The sequence below is a fragment of the Bufo bufo genome, chromosome 2 (assembly GCF_905171765.1).
Source record: "Bufo bufo chromosome 2, aBufBuf1.1, whole genome shotgun sequence".
Classification (NCBI taxonomy): Eukaryota; Metazoa; Chordata; class Amphibia; order Anura; family Bufonidae; genus Bufo; species Bufo bufo.
The window spans coordinates 557,582,024-557,602,972 of record NC_053390.1 but is presented as its reverse complement, the minus strand read 5'-3'; the positions used below and the strand labels follow the sequence as shown (position 1 = coordinate 557,602,972).

Here is a 20,949-nt window from a genome sequence, read left to right as displayed (position 1 = left end):
AATGAGAGAGGTATCTTCATTGGTGGCGCAGTGGCCACAGCCCCTCCCCTCCTCTTGTCCTCCTACTGGTGGCAGCGACAGCAGCAGCACAGGGGGAGGCAGACACTGCTTCCTTCTCCCCTGTGCTGCTGAGGGAACACGAAGAGCGTTGTCAGCAGCGTGATCCTTGTTCCCCATACGTTATCGGTATATCGGCAAAATAGATGCTGATACCGATAACGTTCAAAATCCTGAATATCGGCCGATAATATCGGTAAAACCGATAATCGGTCGATCCCTAGTCCTTGGGTGTGTCAAAGCAGCAGCAGTGATAGGGGAGTGTCTGTGTAACTAGCTGGGTGGGAGGAGCTGAGAAAGAAGAAGTACTTCCTGGGTTTGGTTGGAAACAGCAACAGGAAACAAACCTACATGAACATTTTTGTTAAAAACCACTGTAATCTCAGAAAAGGCACATTTTACATGAATGACATGTTATGGATGATTTCAAACCTAGTTTTGTTTGCAAAAATGCATCCTGTTTAACGTTGTTTTGCAGCTGGTTTTTGGTGCTTTTTAGTGCCAAAAAACTCTGTGGTCAGCTGTAGGCTAGTAGGAAATGGTTGAACGCACAGTGCATTTTTTGTTACATTTTTCTTCCTTTTCACTATGTTTTTGGGTCCATAGCCTTGTCCATAGTTTGGGTTCATGATGTCATGATGATTTTTTTTTTTTGCTCCGTATGTGCTGGGAGTAGCTTTTTTTTTAGTTGTGGAATTTTTTTTACAAGCCCAAAAATCGTTGTGTGAAAAGTCGAATGCCTGATGTAAGGTAGAAGTAATATTTAATCCTTTTTCTCTTCTCATTGGTTGTAATGCTAATTCCTCTTTTTTTGGGGGGGTGGGGCGGGGGGGTCCTGGAAATACTGTAATAAACATAGTTCTGCTTTTGCAATCCTCCAGCCCACTGTCTGATGGATTCATGACCAATACATCCGTAGCAGAAGGAAATATAGCCAATTTTACAGCCTAGCAAATAAAAATATTAAAGCAGATCAAGGGGTTAATAACAACTGAGATCATGGTCATGTAGAGCGTGGTACAGAGGGCCAGTGCAATTGGTATAGAAAAGGAAACCTTCATTGTATATTCATATTATATTCATCTATTTTGGCAGAAAACTCTTGAAGTGAACACTTGTCTGTAACAATACTGAAACCGCACTGGAGTACTACTGCCACCGTGGTTCTAATGAAAGCCTATGTATAAATAGATTATGCGAAACAGTGATTATATAACCACACTTAACATAAAATGGGGCATTTATAAATGTTTTTGTTACATAATATTATTCTCCTGTACCTGGAAGTAACATAAAATGAGCTTTGTTTTGTGTTGCTGAAATGCACACATGATCACAGGGACCTTTTTCAAACATGGGAGGGGAGGGAGGATTGTGCGTCCTTTAGATAAAACATTCTTTTTAAAATTTTCCCTTTGATTGTGGACTGTTCTAATTTTTTTTTTTTTATGCTCTATAGAACAAATATAGTGCATTTGAAAAACTATATATCCCGTCCTCTTAGTGTTTCTATTGTTTTGTTGCATTACAACCTGGAATTAAAATGGATTTTAACCCCTTCAGGGCACAGCCTATTTTTATGTTTTCGCCCCCCACCCCCTTCAAAGAGCCATTGTTTTTTTTAGTTATTCGTTCACATAGCCATAGGGCTTGTTTTCTTGTATTTTTTTTTATGGGATTGTTTAATTTACCATAGCTTGTATTGGAAAATTTGAAAAATTCTTGAAATTTTGTATTGGAAAATAGCAAGGCTTTTTGGGGTATGTATTACTTTTTGATCACATTTTAATGCATTATTTTTTTGGGGGGGATGATATGGTAAAAAAAAAAAAAACTGCCATTTTCAGAAGCGGTGATTTAGAGTGTTTCTTTTTTAGTTATTGATTTTTCTGTAAAATTGGGAAAGGGGGGAATTTGAATTTTTTTTTTAATCCTTTTTTTTATTGTAATTGAATGTGTGATCTCCTGATTTCTTGTCCCACAGACTGCAATAGAGTGCTATTGCAGTCTAAGTGATTCTGACAAGCTGCCTTTCAGTCCATGCATCAGCTACCGATTGAAGCCCTGCGATTTCTCCACGCGGGGTTCGATTGGAGTACAGAGAAAGCCCCCTCCGTCAGCCTGGGGCTGGGCCTCATAGGCTTCTATAGATGGAAGACTTGGGAGTCTTTGAAAGGCTTCCATCTGCCATAGAAACCATGGGAACCCCAGGATTGCATTGTGGGGAGCCGATGGGTTTAGAGAGGGAGACGTTTTGTATTTTATTTAGGCAGCACTGTACTATTGAAAATTAAATACAAAATATTGTCCTTCTGTAGCAGACAGCACAGAGAGATACAACTCCAATTTATGGCTGCTGTGGGGGAAGATGTGACCATGTACAGCACTCCATGCGGCCACAGTACATGGTGCTGTACGAGAGGACGGATTATGAACTTCAGGTGCCTATTTCACTGGGAAAGCTAAGAAAAAAAAATAAAGTACATAGAATTAAATTATTTTTAGCAGAGGTACAACCTGTTTTATTGAAGTCATGCTGTAAGTTTAGGTACACTTTAAAGAGCCAAGACAGGAGAATACATGAAGTGACTTAAAAAAAATTATATCCAGAAAACTAATCACCCATTTTTTTGAAAAAAAAACAAAAAAAAACGAAGCCAATAGAATATTCACATATAGGTTGTTAATATGTGATAAAGGAATTTCAGGGACGAGTCCTTTTAATGAAGAACATAAGAAAAAACATTTGGGATTCACCAAACAACATCGACTCCCTAAACATATGGAATACAGTTCTTTGGTCACATGAAATCATCATAGGAAATGCTATGTGTGGTGCAAACCCAGCATTTACCAGAAACATATTGTCAGGATGCTTTTCATTGGCAGAAACTGTAAAACTGGTCAGGATTGAAGAAAAGATAGATAGCAGTAAATGCAGGTCAGTCCTGGAGGAAAACCTGTTTGTCTGCCAGAGATATGAGACCGGGTCAGCAGGACAATGACCCTAACCATACTGCAAAATCTACACTGGAGTGGTTTAAGGGGTAACCTTTATCTGTCTTGAAATGGTCTTGTCAAAGCACAGTCCGATCCAATTAAGAGTCTGTGGCAAGACTTGAAGACTGCTTTACACCCCTTGAGAGCACCATGGCCTTCTCCGTGTTTACCAAGCACAGCGCCATACATTGTTTAGCAGCAGTGCTTGGTATCGCGCTCAACCTCATTCACTTCTATGGGGCTAAGCTGCACCTAGCGCATGTGACTGATCAACGTGTTGTCACATGGCCTAGGAAAAACTGGAGAAGGCCACGGCGCTACTGCGAGTGCTGATTCCTTCTCAAACAACTGATCGGCGGGGTTCCCAGGTGTCAGACCTCCCCCGGATCAGATACTGATGACCTAGTCAGCGTTGGTGAAAGTGGTGGTGCAGCAGTAGTGTCCAGGACCTGGCACCTAACAAAAAGCGCAAGATCAGCTGCAGCATCTGTCACTTCTACCCTCCAATCTCCAAAAGGTCCAAGCTGCTGGCAGAGCTTCACAAAATTGCACAAACAAGTGAGAAAGCAGACTGCTACATCTCTATTCAGCTAAATAAGACACTTCAATAGCAGATTGTCAGGGACATTGTGCAGCAGTGATTAGAATGGAGTGAAGAGACGGTGCTGCTCACTGGATCTGGAGATATAACTAAGGTGCTCACAGAGTAAATTGCCAATAACCAACTGAACTGTAGAATCTCTAGAATGGTTAGACTACAAGAGAAGATAAGAGGGGTCACTTTACGCTCCCTTACAGTTGTCAATTATTTTGCTGTCATACTTGGCCACGTTCGTTTCACGTTTGTGATGTCCGCTAAGACTAAGTTCACATCTGTGGTGGACATTCTAAAAAACAAAAAGATGAAATAACGCTGCAAGTAGTGGTATTTTGACCGGCAAAATGCTGATATTTCCACCAAAAACCCAACAGATCCCATTATAGTAATTGGGATCCGCCAGGTGCTGGCAGTGCTGGAACAGAATACCGGAATATACTGTAGGTACAGATGTACACTTAGGCCTCATGCACACGACCGTATTTTGTTTACGTGTCCGATCTGTTTTTTTTGCGGATAGGATGCGGACCCATTCATTTCCATGGGTCCGCAAAAAACGCAGACAGCACACCGTGTGCTGTCCGCATCAGTATGTCCGTCCCGTTGCTCCGCCCAAAAAATAGTGCATGTCCTTTTTTTTCTAGTTTGTGGACAAGGATAGGCACTATTACAATGGATCCGCAAAAAAAACAGATCCGCAAAAAAAAAAAACAACGGATGCCATACGGAACGTCATCCGTTTTTTTTATTTGCGGACCGCAAAACACATACGGTCGTGTGCATGTAGCCTTAGCCTTAGTGTGTACATGAGGAAAGCTCCATGGGTACATGCTAAATGTATCCACGGGGCTCCATTATCCCAACTGAGGCAAAAAGAGTGTCTTTATATGTCAGTATACCTTTAAAAAAATCAGCAGTGAAAAGTACCTGCAGCTTCCATTATGTTCAGACTTTAAAAGAGGTGAAAATGTGAATAAATGCAGACATGTATGTATTTCCCTGATGATGTGCCTAAGGCCTCATGCACACGACCGTTGTGCATCCGTGTCCGTTCCGTTTTCCGTGATTTTCTGCGGACCCTTTGACTTTCAATGGGTCCGTTGAAAACTCGGAAAATGCACCGTTGTTCATCCGCGGCCGTGATCCGTGTTTCCTGTTCGTCCAAAAAATATGACCTGTCACGGTTCACGGACCCATTCAAGTCAATGGGTCCTTGAAAAAACACGGATGCACACAAGATTGACATCCGCGTCCGTGGTCCTGGGCGTAGGCTACTTTCACACAGACGGATCCGCAGATCCGTCTGCATAAAAGCTTTTTCAGAGCTGAGTTTTCACTTCGTGAAAACTCAGATCCGACAGTATATTCTAAGACAGAGGCGTTCCCATAGTGATGGGGACGCTTCAAGTTAGAATATACTACGAACTGTGTACATGACTGCCCCCTGCTGCCTGGCAGCACCCGATCTCTTACAGGGGGCTGTGATCCGCACAATTAACCCCTCCGGTGCCGCACCTGAGGGGTTAATTGTGCGTATCATAGCCCCCTGTAAGAGATCAGGTGCTGCCAGGCAGGAGGGGGCACACCCCCCTCCGTCCTCTGTATTACATTCATTGGTGGCCAGTGTGGCCTCCCGTCTCCCCCCCCCTCCTAATTAACCCCCCCCCCCTTGGTTAGTTTGATAGCGGTCTGCAACCAGCGCAGGATAAATGTCTGCATTTATCCTGCATATAAATGTATATATATTGTTTGATACCTCCATTTGCAATATAACACGAAAAAACCTAACATGAGCAAAAGCTGTTCCCTTAGACAAAATACAGTCAAAAACAAATATTGACTCAACATCATATCTTCTTAAATATCTCCGTGTCTCACTATCTACACACAGCGCACGTCTGACCTGGACATTTAAAATCTTCACAAAAAAAAAAAATATATGTATATTTTACCTGTTTATAAGCTTATGCTGTTGCTATTTCTCATTGTATATGTACATATATCTCAGCAAGCATGCGCTGACTTCTGTATGGCCTTTAAGTCTGGGCCGGTACCAGGTGTAGATGCCCATCATTGCATATACATTTATATGCAGGATAAATGCAGACATTTATCCTGCGCTGGTTGCAGACCGCTATCAAACTAACCGGGGGGGGGGGGAGTGTGCCCCCTCCTGCCTGGCAGCACCTGATCTCTTACAGGGGTCTATGATACGCACAATTAACCCCTCAGGTGCGGCACCTGAGGGGTTAATTGTGCGGATCGCAGCCCCCTGTAAGAGATCGGGTGCTGCCAGGCAGCAGGGGGCAGTCATGTACAAAGTTCTTAGTATATTCTAACTTGAAGCGGGGCTTTCCCACAGCATCACTATGAAAACGCCTGTGTTAGAATATACTGTCGTATATGAGTTTTCACGATATAACTCAAATCCGATGGTATATTTTAACATAGAGGCGTTCCCATGGTGATGGGGACGCTTCAAGTTAAAATATACCATCGGATTGGAGAAAACTCAGATCCGATGGTATAATAGGGACTCCCGACTTTACATTGAAAGTCAATGGGGGACGGATCCGTTTGCAATTGCACCATACTGTAAGTTTGCATTGACTTGCATTGTAAGTCAGGACGGATCCGTTTGGCTCCGCATGGCCAGGCGGACACCAAAACGACTTTTTTCTTCATGTCCGTGGATCCTCCAAAAATCAAGGAACACCCACGGAAGAAAAAACGGACACGGATCACGGACCTACGGACCCCGTTTTTGCGGACCGCAAAAATAAACGGTCGTGTTAATGAGGCCCAAAGGTAATACTCCAAATAGAGTGACCTACTGTACCAAGGTAGAGAAAAACTGTATATATTTGTCATTTTTTCACAGTGTATCTCCTGGCTTTGAAGGTATGAAGCAACAGGAAATCTGCAACAAAATTGTGGCCAAGTTGTTAGAAGATTATTCGAAGTTCTTTGAATGTGAGCACACAGAGAAGGATTCCTTGTGTGAAGACTTGGCCAGAATCATTACTGTAAAAGTAAGCGGATCATTTTCCTCAAATATTTTCAAGTACATGTCAAATGTGTTGAAGTGTCAATAACTGATGAATGCTGAATCAAGAGGGTGAAAAGGAAATTACAAAATCATTACAGTCCTTGAAAAGTAAAAAAAAAAATTATTTAAAATAGCCTGCAGCGTGCTTACATAATAAAATGAAAATCAACAAATAAATGTGAATGTTCTCATCTCATAGTGTTGAATTATTACTTTCCTGTCCACTTTTATGTTAACTTTTTATACTTGGTATAAAGGTGAAATAAATATATCTCTCTGTCAGTCTTCAAGATATGGGTGAATTCAAGGTACCATGGTCTCTGGGCTGGGCAGACTTTGATAGAAGTGAATGCAGAGAACCACACATGTGTATAGTCCCATTTCCAATTACAGCGGTTTTAGGACAAGGGTAGAGGGACCCCCATCCTGAAGATGCCACTTCACTAAAGCTTTTTGTTCAGAAACATCCCTCTCTGGTGCCAACTCAGCTTGCAGGTATGTTGAAAAGATGTTGCCATTTAGCCAGTGCCCGTAGTGCTTGACTAGTTGTCTCGCATTGGACAGGGAAGGTTTCTGGAAATGGGAAGAGCGACTGTTCATTGGGTACATTCGTTTTTTATAATTAGTCCATCTAATAGACCAAGGATGGTGACTGTTGTGGTTAGAGGAGTAGCTGTATCACTGTGGTCTACCCTTAAAGGGGACCTGTCACCTGGATTTTGGGTATAGAGCTGAGGACATGGGTTGCTAGATGGCCGCTAGCACATCCGCAATACCCAGTTCCCCATAGCTTTGTGCTTTTATTGTGTAAAAAAAAACGATTTGATACATATGCAAATTAACCTGAGAGGAGTCAGAGCTTGAAAATATGACTCTCTACAACTGGGTCATGATATTTCAGACTATAAAAATTTTATAGAGCGAGCTCACAGATTGTCGGCAAGGCTGCCCCCCCCCCCCCCCCCCCCCCGCCCCCCCTCCGCCCGGTACAAGACTGCGTCCAATAATAATACATTTTCTATCGGTTAGAGATAAAGAAGAAGTGCTACGAAGGTCAAGAAACAAAGGGAAGCTAGAATACGTGGGTACAATATTAATGTTATTCTCTGATTATGCAAAAGAAACAGTAAGAGAAAGAAGTCATTTTATTGATGTTAAAAGAAAAGCTGCGTACAAATGTTAATTACTCAATGATATTTCCAGCTAAGCTGAGGGTTGAATGGGAGAAAAAAAACTTGGTTCTTTGATACAGCAGATGCAGTGGAAGACTGGATTAAAGAAAAGATAAAAATTTAAAGTAAAATAGGGCTGGGGCTCACACGGGAGGGAGTAATGCAAGAGAGAGGGCCAGGTTCAGATGTTATCCTGGGTGGGTTAGGGAGGTTTTGGTAACTGCTGCGGCGTTCAATCCTGGGGGGGATCAAGAGGAGGATATAGGGGTTTTTTGTTTCCCCCCCCCCCCCTTTTATTTATTTAGATTTTTTTTTCTCTTCTCTTCTCTTCTTTTTTTCTCTGCTTCCTGCCCCCCCGGCTACCCCCTGCCCCCGCTTTTTCCCGGGTCTATATCTATATATTTTTGAATAATGGATAGTTACCACTAACAAAATTTAATGAGAGTAATTTCATGGAATATTAGGGGCTTGAGTAGGGGTACTAAAAGAGTAGCAGTCTTTGACGCCATCCAAAGGCTTCTCTCAGCCATAGTCTGTTTGCAAGAGACACACTTGACGAGTGAGACGATAGTAGGGGTGAGTAGGCCATGGATGCAGCATGCTTTTCATTCGGTTTTCTCATCGTATGCGAGAGGGGTGAGCATATTAATCCATCGAAATATAGATATTAAAATAGTGAATACAGTTATAGATGAGGAAGACCGATATGTCCTTATGGACTGCATATTAGAAGGCAGAGCATGGATTATAGCAAATGTATATATACCACCGCCTTTTAGATCAGATGTCCTATTAAAATTAAATTAGTTTGTGCTCAAGGCAGGTGATAAACCACCTTTAGTTATGGGAGACTTTAATAACGTAATGGATGCCCAAATGGATAGATGTAGACAAAATAATTCCCAATTAACTAACACAGGATCTAAATTAAAAGATATTGTAACAGAACTAGGTTGGTTTAATATTTGGAGGGTAAGAAACCCAAATTTAAAAAGATATTCCTGTTTTTCCAAAACTCACGGAAGTTTGTCACGGATAAATTTGTTTTTCACTGATAATAAAGGTGCACAGGATACTGAACAGATTAAGTATGGACAACCGGGGATATTGGATCATAACACAATTATTATAAATATAAAAACAAAAAACACAAGGATGAATATAAGTATAGGTTGGATTATTATAATGGGTATTCACAACAAGATATTGAAAGAGATAAGGGAATATTTTGACATAAATGAGGGTTCAGCTGAAAATAACATGGTATGGGAGGCCGCAAAGGCATTTATAAGAGGGATTATCACAAAATACACTGCAATATATAGGAAGGGAATTAGGAAAAAAATAATGGAATTAGAAAGTGAGGTGGAAAAATCCTAAAAAAATATATATTGAAAACCCCATGGCACAAAATTATAAAGAGTGGACAGAAAAAGCGGCCAAAGTGATCTTCTTTTACTGGCGGAACAACAAAAGGAGAATTATGTAACAGATAATTATATCTGGGCTCATATACCTCGTAAAAAGTTGGCCGACTTGGTGGTAACTCAGACAAAAAAAAATAAATATATACATTTGTCTGGTAGATAAATTTGGCCACAAAATAGTTTAACAAATTGCTAAAATGGAGTTTTGAAAATATATATAGTAGTAAGATAAATAAGAGTGAGAAGGAATTACAACATTATCTTGGGAAAATTACCATTATCAAATTGAGGCCCAAAGAGAAAGCCTAGAAGCGCCATTAGACACTATGGAAGTTGAGGCAACTCTATCTAAGATAACCAAGAATAAGACCCCTGGAATAAATGGGATCCCGTTTGAAGTTTATGCTCAGTACAAAGAAATACTAACCCCGAAACTGCTCCAAATGTGGACATCCTCAAGGGAATCTTCCGGATTCTGTGAGAGAAGCCTCAATAATACTTATATTAAAACCAGGGAAAGATCCAGTACTCCTGGACTCATATCGCCCTATTTCATTATTAATATGTATAACAAAATATTGGCAAGGATATTGGCAAAAAGACTCGGGAGAGTGGTTCCTGGGATCATTCACAAGGACCAGTCTGGGTTTATAGCAACTGATAATATAATTCGATATTTTATGAATACCCAACTGGAACACTCGAATTGTGGGGAACGCATGATTGTAACTATAGACGCTGCAAAAGCCTTCGATACCATAGAATGGCCTTTCCTATTTACTACACTGGAGAGAATGGAATTCGGAGAAAATTTTATATCTTGGGTTAAATTATTATATGCTGAAGTTTCTGCAAGGGTAATAGTGAATGGCGAATATTCGGATAAAATAAATATTGGTATGGGGGTTAGGCAGGGCTGCCCTTTATCCCAGTTACTATTCGCTATAGCTATGGAACCTTTAGCTGATATTATTAGACAAGATAAAGAAATTGTAGGCTTTAGATTTGGGGCCCATGAGGAAAAAATTTCCTTGTATGCAGACGATATCATGTTGTTCGTGGGATCTTACGGCTCACTTATGAAGATATTTCGGCTATTCAAAAATATAGTAAGTATTCTGGACTGAATATAAACTGGTCCAAGTTGGCCTGTCTCCCGATTGATCCTCTGAATGGATTCCTACCGGGATCACTAGAAGTTAAAGAGGGCCAAGAATCGGTTAAATATTTAGGTATCCGGATAACATCTAATCCCAGGGATTATATAAGACTGAATGTGCTCCCTAAATTACAGGAGTTGCGGAAGAAAATAGAGGTCTGGAAAAAAATACTTATCTCGATGGCAGGTCGTATTTCACTGGTGAAAAGGAGTATATTACCTTCTTTAAACTATATGTTTTGGAATGCTCCAATAATAATCCCCAAAAGAATTTTTAAAACAATAGCCACGTTAATAACTGATTTGATATGGTTATTATCGGTTCTGGATTTGGAGCTGTATTTTGTTTCTGGACTGATTAGAAATATGATAATGTGGAGTACGTCGAAAATATGACTCTTCTCTGGTCACACAAGTAAGATATGACTCTTTTATGTTAATTTGCATAAAAGGCGGGAAGTACAAAAATGCCTAATACTTATTGAATTCGTCTGCAAATGAAATTAAAAGTGTAATTTATATGTTTAGGGTAAGGGCTCTTTCACACTTGCGTTGTTTTGTTCTGGCATAGAGTTCGGTCGTCGAGGCTCTATACCGGAAGAATCCTGATCAGGATTATCCCCATGCATTCTGAATGGAGAGAAATCCGTTCAGGATGCATCAGGATGTCTTCAGTTCCGGACTGGAACGTTTTTTGGCCGGAGAAAATACCGCAGCATGCTGCGCTTTTTGCTCCGGCCAAAAATCCTGAACACTTGCCGCAAGGCCGGATCCGGAATTAATGCCCATTGAAAGGCATTAATCCGGATCTGGCCTTAAGCTAAACGTCGTTTCGGCGCATTACCGGATCCGACGTTTCGCTTTTTCTGAATGTTTACCATGGCTGCCGGGACGCTAAAGTCCTGTTTGCCATGGTAAAGTGTAGTGGGGAGCGGGGGAGCAGTATACTTACCGTCCGTGCGGCTACCGGGGCGCTTCAGAGTGACGTCAGGGCGCCCCACGCGCATGGATGACGTGTCGCATGGATCACGTCATCCATGCGCATGGGGCACTCTGACGTCATTCTGGAGCGCCCCGGGAGCCGCACGGACTGTAAGCCCTCTTTCACACGGGCGTTGCGGAAAAGTGCGGGTGCGGGTGCAGTGCGGGTGCAATGCGTTCACCTCCCGCATCGCATCCGCGCGGAATACTCGCTCGTGTAAAAGGGGCCTAAGTATACTGCTCCCCCGCTCCCCACTACTACTATGGCAACCAGGATTTTAATAGCGTCCTGGCTGCCATAGTAACACTGAACGCATTTTGAAGACGGATCTGTCTTCAAATGCTTTCAGTTCACTTGCGTTGTTACGGATCCGGCGGGCACCTCCGGCAAATGGAGTACACGACGGATCCGGACAACGCAAGTGTGAAAGAGGCCTAACACAATGAACATTTAGAAACGCTCAGTGAGGGTAGCATAGTAGAGGTGACAGGTTCCCTTTAATAGGAAAAATAAAAATAAAATGGAGGCGGTTAATCCTCTGTAATGATGGTATATAGCATCTAAATAAGGTGTCCAGATGAATATCCTCTGATGTATTTTGTGGCTGCAGGTTGTATGAAGGTGCTGATGCTGGGTTGAAATTGTGGCTGGGGAAATGGGATACAGCTGAGAGGCTGGAAACTGTGCTCAGCATTGGATCTACAGATTACACTACTGTAGTTGGGGTATACTAATTAACGTGTAAATCGATTCATAATGTATCTTCTATCTATAATAGTTGCGGGTCTATTTGATTTTTTTTATACATTCCATATCCTAATGTGTTGCGTTTAGCATTAAACGGTCAGTGTACTTTCAACAAGCTTTGCATAAATCAGTAGAACCGATGAATATAAGACTTTTATAATATATACAAAAAAATATTGCTCTTTTTCTCACCCCCTCCTAAGCTAGTATTCACTGCTGTGTACAACCTTAATGAAGTGATGGACTGAAGGATGGGACTCACTGAAGGGTCAGAATTCATGTTGCCCATAGAAGTCTATGTAGGGATCGTGGAGGATGGAGAAGGTACAGAGAAACTCAGACAAATACAGTGCATTCGGAAAATCTTCAGACCCTTTCACTGTTTTCACATATTTTTTTATGTTGTGGCTTTGTGTTAAAATAAAAACAAATTCAAGTTTTCCCCCATCATTCTATACTCAATACCTCATGATGAGAAAGTGAATACAGAATATTTGAAATATTAGCAAATTTATTAAAAAGAGTAACATTGGATTGACATAAATATTCAGACCCTTTTACTCAGTACTTTATTTTCAGAGTACAGTAGTACGCTAAGGGTTTTAGAAATGTTTTGTCTTGAAACCTTTTGTAATGGTTATAAAGAAAACAACTGATAAGAAAGGAAAAATATTTTCTTTTCCTAATTTTCACAGTTTTTCCTTAATTAAAAAAAAATATTATATCCATAATCTAATGGCAGAAAAGAAAGGTCTAAGGTGTCCCGAGAAAAATAATATCAAATAAATGTAGGCTGGCTCAGAAATTAATCAGTTATTTTCAGTTAGATAGACTCATTGCTACAACTGAAAAACTGGCCTGGTAAGGAAGGGGGATAAACACTCCAGTAATGAAGTGGTTAATAAATGTGCACACATTTCTAAAATTCTGTTTTAACTTTCTCATTAAGGGGGATTGAGTGCAGATTGATGGGGGGGGGGGGGGGGGCTTAATTTAACACAATGTGAAAAAGGTGAAAGGACCTAAAGACTTTCCAAATGCACTGTATATGCTGTCCAAAGAAGTCTATAGAAATGGAAGGGTAGGAGGAATGAGCTGCTAGAGGGAGAAAGAGGCATTCTCCCATGTGCGCACAAATTGGAAAAAAAAAATCTGTTAGGAAAATCTGTATGATTAACATTTTGATTTGTTTGTTGAAATCCGCCTTGAAATCCTCAACATACTATAGACTGACTGCTGATTTAAAATTAACCCCATAGGTCAAGTTCTGTGGAGGGTTTACAGATTCCGTGCAGATATTTTGCACAATACATGAATGAGGTTTGGTGGAATCTCATCTGTCACAAGTAAACATGTCGAAGTGGAAAAAAAAAAAAAAAAAAAAAAAAAAAAAAAATCATAAAAGGCAGGGTGGTTGTTACAGCAATTAAAGAAGGTTATACTCCCTGTTCCAAACTTCCTCTGCTCTAGTGGCACTGCTCCAAACCTCTGGCGAGGTTGTTTCAATAGAACTGCAGTGGTGACATGCCTGTATGCAGCATGTGACTGCTGCAACCCGCCTGCGGTCTCATTCCATATACTGCTGTGGAAAGTGATTAGCTGCAGCAGACACGTGCTGCTTTTTGCTGTTTGCAGGACATCATGTCTGTAACCAAGGGCATGATGTCTTGGCTACAACATCTGGGAGGACCAGAGCAGCAGCAGCGCTAGATTGGAGGGGCTTCTGAACTGTTTATCTATTAGCATTGTTTTAGACATTAGCAGTTCTGAAATCTGCGCTCCTTTTAGTATAAATCCCTTTCATGTTATCTCTCAGACTACAGATGTACTACTGTAAAAATTATAGGGATGCTTAAATACTACAAGAACAAACATGATGTGCCAATAATGATGGCCACCAGTACATATCCTCATGCTGAGCTTTTTATAGGCACAGCACAATGTAAGATCATAGCCACAGGTGTATTTAGATGTCATTTATTTCCTGGCTTTTCAAACACTGTCCAAAAGCTATATACTGTGTACTTTTAATAAGTATTTAGTGCATATTTATGTAGGGGTGTTCCCCACCGAAAACACAATGGCATTAAAATTTTAAAAATGTCGGGGACTTTAACATACCTATACAACCTTCTTATGAATCCTCCACTGAAGGCTTTTCCCTTGCCTTTAACCACCTCAGCCCCCAGTGCTTAAACACCCTGAAAGACCAGGCCACTTTTTACACTTCTGACCTACACTACTTTCACCGTTTATTGCTCGGTCATGCAACTTACCACCCAAATGAATTTTACCTCCTTTTCTTCTCACTAATAGAGCTTTCATTTGGTGGTAATTCATTGCTGCTGACATTTTTACTTTTTTTGTTATTAATCGAAATTTAACGATTTTTTTGCAAAAAAATTACATTTTTCACTTTCAGTTGTCAAATTTTGCAGAAAAAACGAGATCCATATATAAATTTTGCTCTAAATTTATTGTTCTACATGTCTTTGATAAAAAAAAAAATGTTTGGGTAAAAAAAAAAATGGTTTGGGTAAAATATATAGCGTTTACAAACTATGGTACAAAAATGTGAATTTCCGCTTTTTGAAGCAGCTCTGACTTTCTGAGCACCTGTCATGTTTCCTGAGGTTCTACAATGACCAGACAGTACAAACACCCCACAAATGACCCCATTTCGGAAAGTACACACCCTAAGGTATTCGCTGATGGGCATAGTGAGTTCATCAAACTTTTTATTTTTTGTCACAAGTTAGCGGAAAATGATGATTTTTTTTTTTTTTTTTTCTTACAAAGTCTCATATTCCACTAACTTGTGACAAAAAATAAAAAGTTCTATGAACTCACTATGCCCATCAGCGAATACCTTGGGGTCTCTTCTTTCCAAAATGGGGTCACTTGTGGGGTAGTTATACTGCCCTGGCATTCTAGGGGCCCAAATGTGTGGTAAGGAGTTTGAAATCAAATTCTGTAAAAAAATGACCTGTGAAATCCGAAAGGTGCTCTTTGGAATATGGGCCCCTTTGCCCACCTAGGCTGCAAAAAAGTGTCACACATCTGGTATCTCCGTACTCAGGAGAAGGTGGGGAATGTGTTTTGGGGTGTCATTTTACATATACCTATGCTGGGTGAGAGAAATATCTTGGCAAAAGACAACTTTTCCCATTTTTTTATACAAAGTTGGCATTTGACCAAGATATTTATCTCACCCAGCATGGGTATATGTAAAAAGACACCCCAAAACACATTCCCCACCTTCTCCTGAGTACGGAGATACCAGATGTGTGACACTTTTTTGCAGCCTAGGTGGGCAAAGGGGCCCATATTCCAAAGAGCACCTTTCGGATTTCACAGGTCATTTTTTACAGAATTTGATTTCAAACTCCTTACCACACATTTGGGCCCCTAGAATGCCAGGGCAGTATAACTACCCCACAAGTGACCCCATTTTGGAAAGAAGACACCCCAAGGTATTCCGTGAGGGGCAAGGCGAGTTCCTAGAATTTTTTATTTTTTGTCACAAGTTAGTGGAAAATGATGATTTTTTTTTTTTTCATACAAAGTCTCATATTCCACTAACTTGTGACAAAAAATAAAAACTTCCATGAACTCACTATGCCCATCAGCGAATACCTTGGGGTCTCTTCTTTCCAAAATGGGGTCACTTGTGGGGTAGTTATACTGCCCTGGCATTCTAGGGGCCCAAATGTGTGGTAAGGAGTTTGAAATCAAATTCTGTAAAAAATGACGAGTGAAATCCGAAAGGTGCTCTTTGGAATATGGGCCCCTTTGCCCACCTAGGCTGCAAAAAAGTGTCACACATCTGGTATCTCCGTACTCGGGAGAAGTTGGGGAATGTGTTTTGAGGTGTCATTTTACATATACCCATGCTGGGTGAGATAAATATCTTGGTCAAATGCCAACTTTGTATAAAATAATGGGAAAAGTTGTCTTTTGCCAAGATATTTCTCTCACCCAGCATGGGTATATGTAAAATGACACCCCAAAACACATTCCCCAACTTCTACTGAATACGGAGATACCAGATGTGTGACACTTTTTTGCAGCCTAGGTGGGCAAAGGGGCCCATATTCCAAAGAGCACCTTTCGGATTTCACTCGTCATTTTTTACAGAATTTGATTTCAAACTCCTTACCACACATTTGGGCCCCTAGAATGCCAGGGCAGTATTACTACCCCATAAGTGACCCCATTTTGGAAAGAAGAGACCCCAAGGTATTCGCTGATGGGCATAGTGAGTTCATGGAAGTTTTTATTTTTTGTCACAAGTTAGTGGAATATGAGACTTTGTATGAAAAAAAAAAATAAAAATCATCATTTTCCACTAACTTGTGACAAAAAATAAAAAATTCTAGGAACTCGCCATGCCCCTCACGGAATACCTTGGGGTGTCTTCTTTCCAAAATGGGGTCACTTGTGGGGTAGTTATACTGCCCTGGCATTTTCCAGGGGCCCTAATGTGTGGTAAGTAGGTAAATGACCTGTGAAATCCTAAAGGTGCTCTTTGGAATGTGGGCCCCTTTGCCCACCTAGGCTGCAAAAAAGTGTCACACATGTGGTATCGCCGTATTCAGGAGACGTTGGGGAATGTGTTTTGGGGTGTCATTTTACATATACCCATGCTGGGTGAGAGAAATATCTTGGCAAAAGACAACTTTTCCCATTTTTTTATACAAAGTTGGCATTTGACCAAGATATTTATCTCACCCAGCATGGGTATATGTAAAATGACACCCCAAAACACATTCCCCACCTTCTCCTGAGTACGGCGATACCAGATGTGTGACACTTTTTTGCAGCCTAGATGCGCAAAGGGGCCCAAATTCCTTTTAGGAGGGCATTTTTAGACATTTGGATACCAGACTTCTTCTCACGCTTTGGGGCCCCTAGAATGCCAGGGCAGTATAAATACCCCACATGTGACCCCATTTTGGAAAGAAGACACCCCAAGGTATTCAATGAGGGGCATGGCGAGTTCATAGAAATTTTTTTTTTTTGGCACAAGTTAGCGGAAATTGATATTTTTAATTTTTTTCTCACAAAGTCTCCCGTTCCGCTAACTTGGGACAAAAATTTCAATCTTTCATGGACTCAATATGCCCCTCACGGAATACCTGGGGGTGTCTTCTTTCCGAAATGGGGTCACATGTGGGGTATTTATACTGCCCTGGCATTCTAGGGGCCCTAAAGCGTGAGAAGAAGTCTGGAATATAAATGTCTAAAAAATTTTACGCATTTGGATTCCGTGAGGGGTATGGTGAGTTCATGTGAGATTTTATTTTTTGACACAAGTTAGTGGAATATGAGACTTTGTAAGAAAAAAAAAATAAAAATTCCGCTAACTTGGGCCAAAAAAATGTCTGAATGGAGCCTTACAGAGGGGTGATCAATGACAGGGGGGGGTGATCAATGACAGGGGGGGTGATCAATGACAGGGGGGGTGATCAATGACAGGGGGGTGATCAGGGAGTTTATATGGGGTGATAACCACAGTCATTGATCACGCCCGTGTAAGGCTTCATTCAGACGTCCGTATGCGTTTTGCGGATCCGATCCATCTATCAGTGCATCCGTAAAAATCATGCGGACATCTGAATGGAGCTTTACAGGGGGGTAATCAATGACAGGGGTGTAATCAATGACAGGGGGGTGATCAGGGAGTCTATATGGGGTGGTAACCACAGTCATTGATCATGCCCCTGTAAGGCTTCATTCAGACGTCCGGATGCGTTTTGCGGATCCGATCCATCTATCAGTGCATCCGTAAAAATCATGCGGACATCTGAATGGAGCTTTACAGGGGGTTGATCAATGACAGGGGGGTGATCAGGGAGTCTATATGGGGTGATAACCACAGTCATTGATCACGCCCCTGTAAGGCTTCATTCAGACGTCCGGATGCGTTTTGCGGATCCGATCCATCTATCAGTGGATCCGTAAAAATCATGCGGACATCTGAATGGAGCTTTACAGGGGGGTAATCAATGACAGGGGGGGTGATCAATGACAGGGGGGTGATCAGGGAGTCTATATGGGGTGATAACCACAGTCATTGATCATGCCCCTGTAAGGCTTCATTCAGACGTCCGGATGCGTTTTGCGGATCCGATCCATCTATCAGTGCATCCGTAAAAATCATGCGGACATCTGAATGGAGCTTTACAGGGGGTTGATTAATGACAGGGGTGTGATCAGGGAGTCTATATGGGGTGATAACCACAGTCATTGATCACGCCCCTGTAAGGCTTCATTCAGACGTCCGGATGCGTTTTGCGGATCCGATCCATCTATCAGTGGATCCGTAAAAATCATGCGGACATCTGAATGGAGCTTTACAGGGGGTTGATCAATGACAGGGGGGTAATCAATGACAGGGGGGTGATCAGGGAGTCTATATGGGGTGATAACCACAGTCATTGATCATGCCCCTGTAAGGCTTCATTCAGACGTCCGGATGCGTTTTGCGGATCCGATCCATCTATCAGTGCATCCGTAAAAATCATGCGGACATCTGAATGGAGCTTTACAGGGGGTTGATCAATGACAGGGGTGTAATCAATGACAGGGGGGTGATCAGGGGCTAATAAGGGGTTAATAAGTGACGGGGGGGGGGGTGTAGTGTAGTGTAGTGGTGCTTGGTGGGACTTTACTGAGCTACCTGTGTCCTCTGGTGGTCGATCCAAACAAAGGGGACCACCAGAGGACCAGGTAGCAGGTATATTAGACGCTGTTATCAAAACAGCGTCTAATATACCTGTTAGGGGTTAAAAAAAACACATCTCCAGCCTGCCAGCGAACGATCGCCGCTGGCAGGCTGGAGATCAACTCTCTTACCTTCCGTTCCTGTGAGCGCGCGCGTTCACAGGAAATCCCGGCTCACGCGAGATGACGCGTATATGCGTCGCTGAGCGCAGGGCTGCCACCTCCGGAACGCGAATCTGCGTACAGCGGTCCGGAGGTGGTTAAAGGGGTTCTCCGGGAATTAAGAAAATGAAAATACGTAAATATTACTTTATTATAAATATATTCCAAAATACCTTTCATTAGTTATAATAGCTCGTTTTGTCTGGGGAGCAATCATTAGGAGAAACAAAATGGCCGCTGTCCTATTAGTGCACACAGAGCCTGTCCTGATCACACAGGAGAACAAGTTACTTCCGAACACTGAGGTAAAGAACTGCCTCATCCTCCTCTCCTACTTGTCAGGGATTATGATCTTCAGCTGAATCTGTGTAGGAATGGAGTCCATGAGGAGACATGTAGTACAGAGAAGAGGGACAGGACAGACTGTGGTAATGGAGACTGCATACAAGTGCTGCTGCTCATTAGCCACATCTGCTCATAAACTCCATTCCTACAGAGATTCAGCTGAGGACCATATTAAACTGTATTCAGGATCATAAGCCCTGACAAGCAGAGCATAAACGAGGATGAGGCAGCTCTTTATCTCAGTGTTGTGAAGTACCTCATCCTCCTATGTGATCAGGACAGGCTCTGTGTATACTAATAGGACGGCGGCCATTTTGTTTTTCCTAATGATTGCTCCTTAGACAAAATGAGCCATTATAACTAATGTAAGGTATTTGGGAATATATTTATAATGAAGTAATATTTAAGTATTTTAATTTTCTTAATTCCCGGAGAACCCCTTAAATCTGCTTAATATATTGCACAAACATCTCCACTCTATTCAACTCATAGACGCTTGGCATTTACATCATCCTGATGACAGAGACTTCTCTTTCTATTCACAGACACACAATACCTATAGCCATATTGATTATATTTACCTACAGCGCAATCTCCCACCTAATCTTTGCCTGTCCTCTATACGTTCCATTCTGCACTGGGATCATGCCCCTGTTTTTGCTTCCTTGTGGCCCCTTCGTCCTCTAGATGAGAATTCTCCTGGAAACGTAATGACCGAGTCTGACCGAGTTGAGATGGGCTACCTATGATTTCATGCTGGACCATCATGGGGACTCTTCCTTTTCCCCTTTGAAACTTATGTGCTCAGGGTAGTACTAATCAAGCATGGTGCATGTCTGAAATGGGAATCTGCTACTCAACTCCAGGCTCTTCTTACTAAGCTGCACTCCCTACAACTGTCCTATAAACAAAATCAGCTAGACTCCACTTTAAGAGAATTGACCCAAGTTCGACATGAGATTAAAAGACTACTTGATCACAAATATAAAAAATACAGCTAGATGCCTACTCCTTTTATGAATAGGGCAACAAATCAGGTCTCATTTTAGCGTGGGCCTTGCGTGACAAAAGAACATCTACAATTATCCCCTCAATTAGATTACCCTCTGGATCCCTCACACATCACACTGCCAATATAGTCTCTTCCTTCCAAGCAAGGGTGGACTGGCCATGGACCCTACAGGGAAATTTCCTGGTGGGCTGATGCCCAGGGGGCGCCCAAGACCTACTCACAGCCGCTGGCCAGAGACATAATGAACTGATGCTCTGAGCATTAATTAATTAATGCTAGGAGCATCAGGTACTTATTCACCTGGCTGGCAGCTGCAGGTTCCCTCCTGAATTCAACGGTGTCACTGTCCTCAGTATGGTGGTAGGGCAGTATTTTATGCTACACTGTGATATCTGGTTTTGCTGGGGCGGTATTTTGTGCTGCACTATGGTATTGCTGGCCCTGCCTACTTCTTTTGTCTCTGCCTACTTGTGTTGCCCTGACTTCTGTCAATTTGGACTCCCCTACAACATA

General features: G+C 41.8%; 1 protein-coding gene across 6 annotated transcripts in view; it reads left to right on the top strand.

Moving 5' to 3' along the window:
- Positions 1-20,949, top strand: part of FAM13A (family with sequence similarity 13 member A) — a 272,278-nt gene that overhangs the window by 71,292 nt on the left and 180,037 nt on the right. For all 6 annotated transcript variants that reach the window (XM_040418153.1, XM_040418152.1, XM_040418149.1 and 3 more), the window contains one exon: positions 6,537-6,687. In XM_040418153.1, coding sequence (XP_040274087.1) covers positions 6,537-6,687 — 151 coding nt within the window. The remainder of the gene's footprint in view (positions 1-6,536; positions 6,688-20,949) is intronic.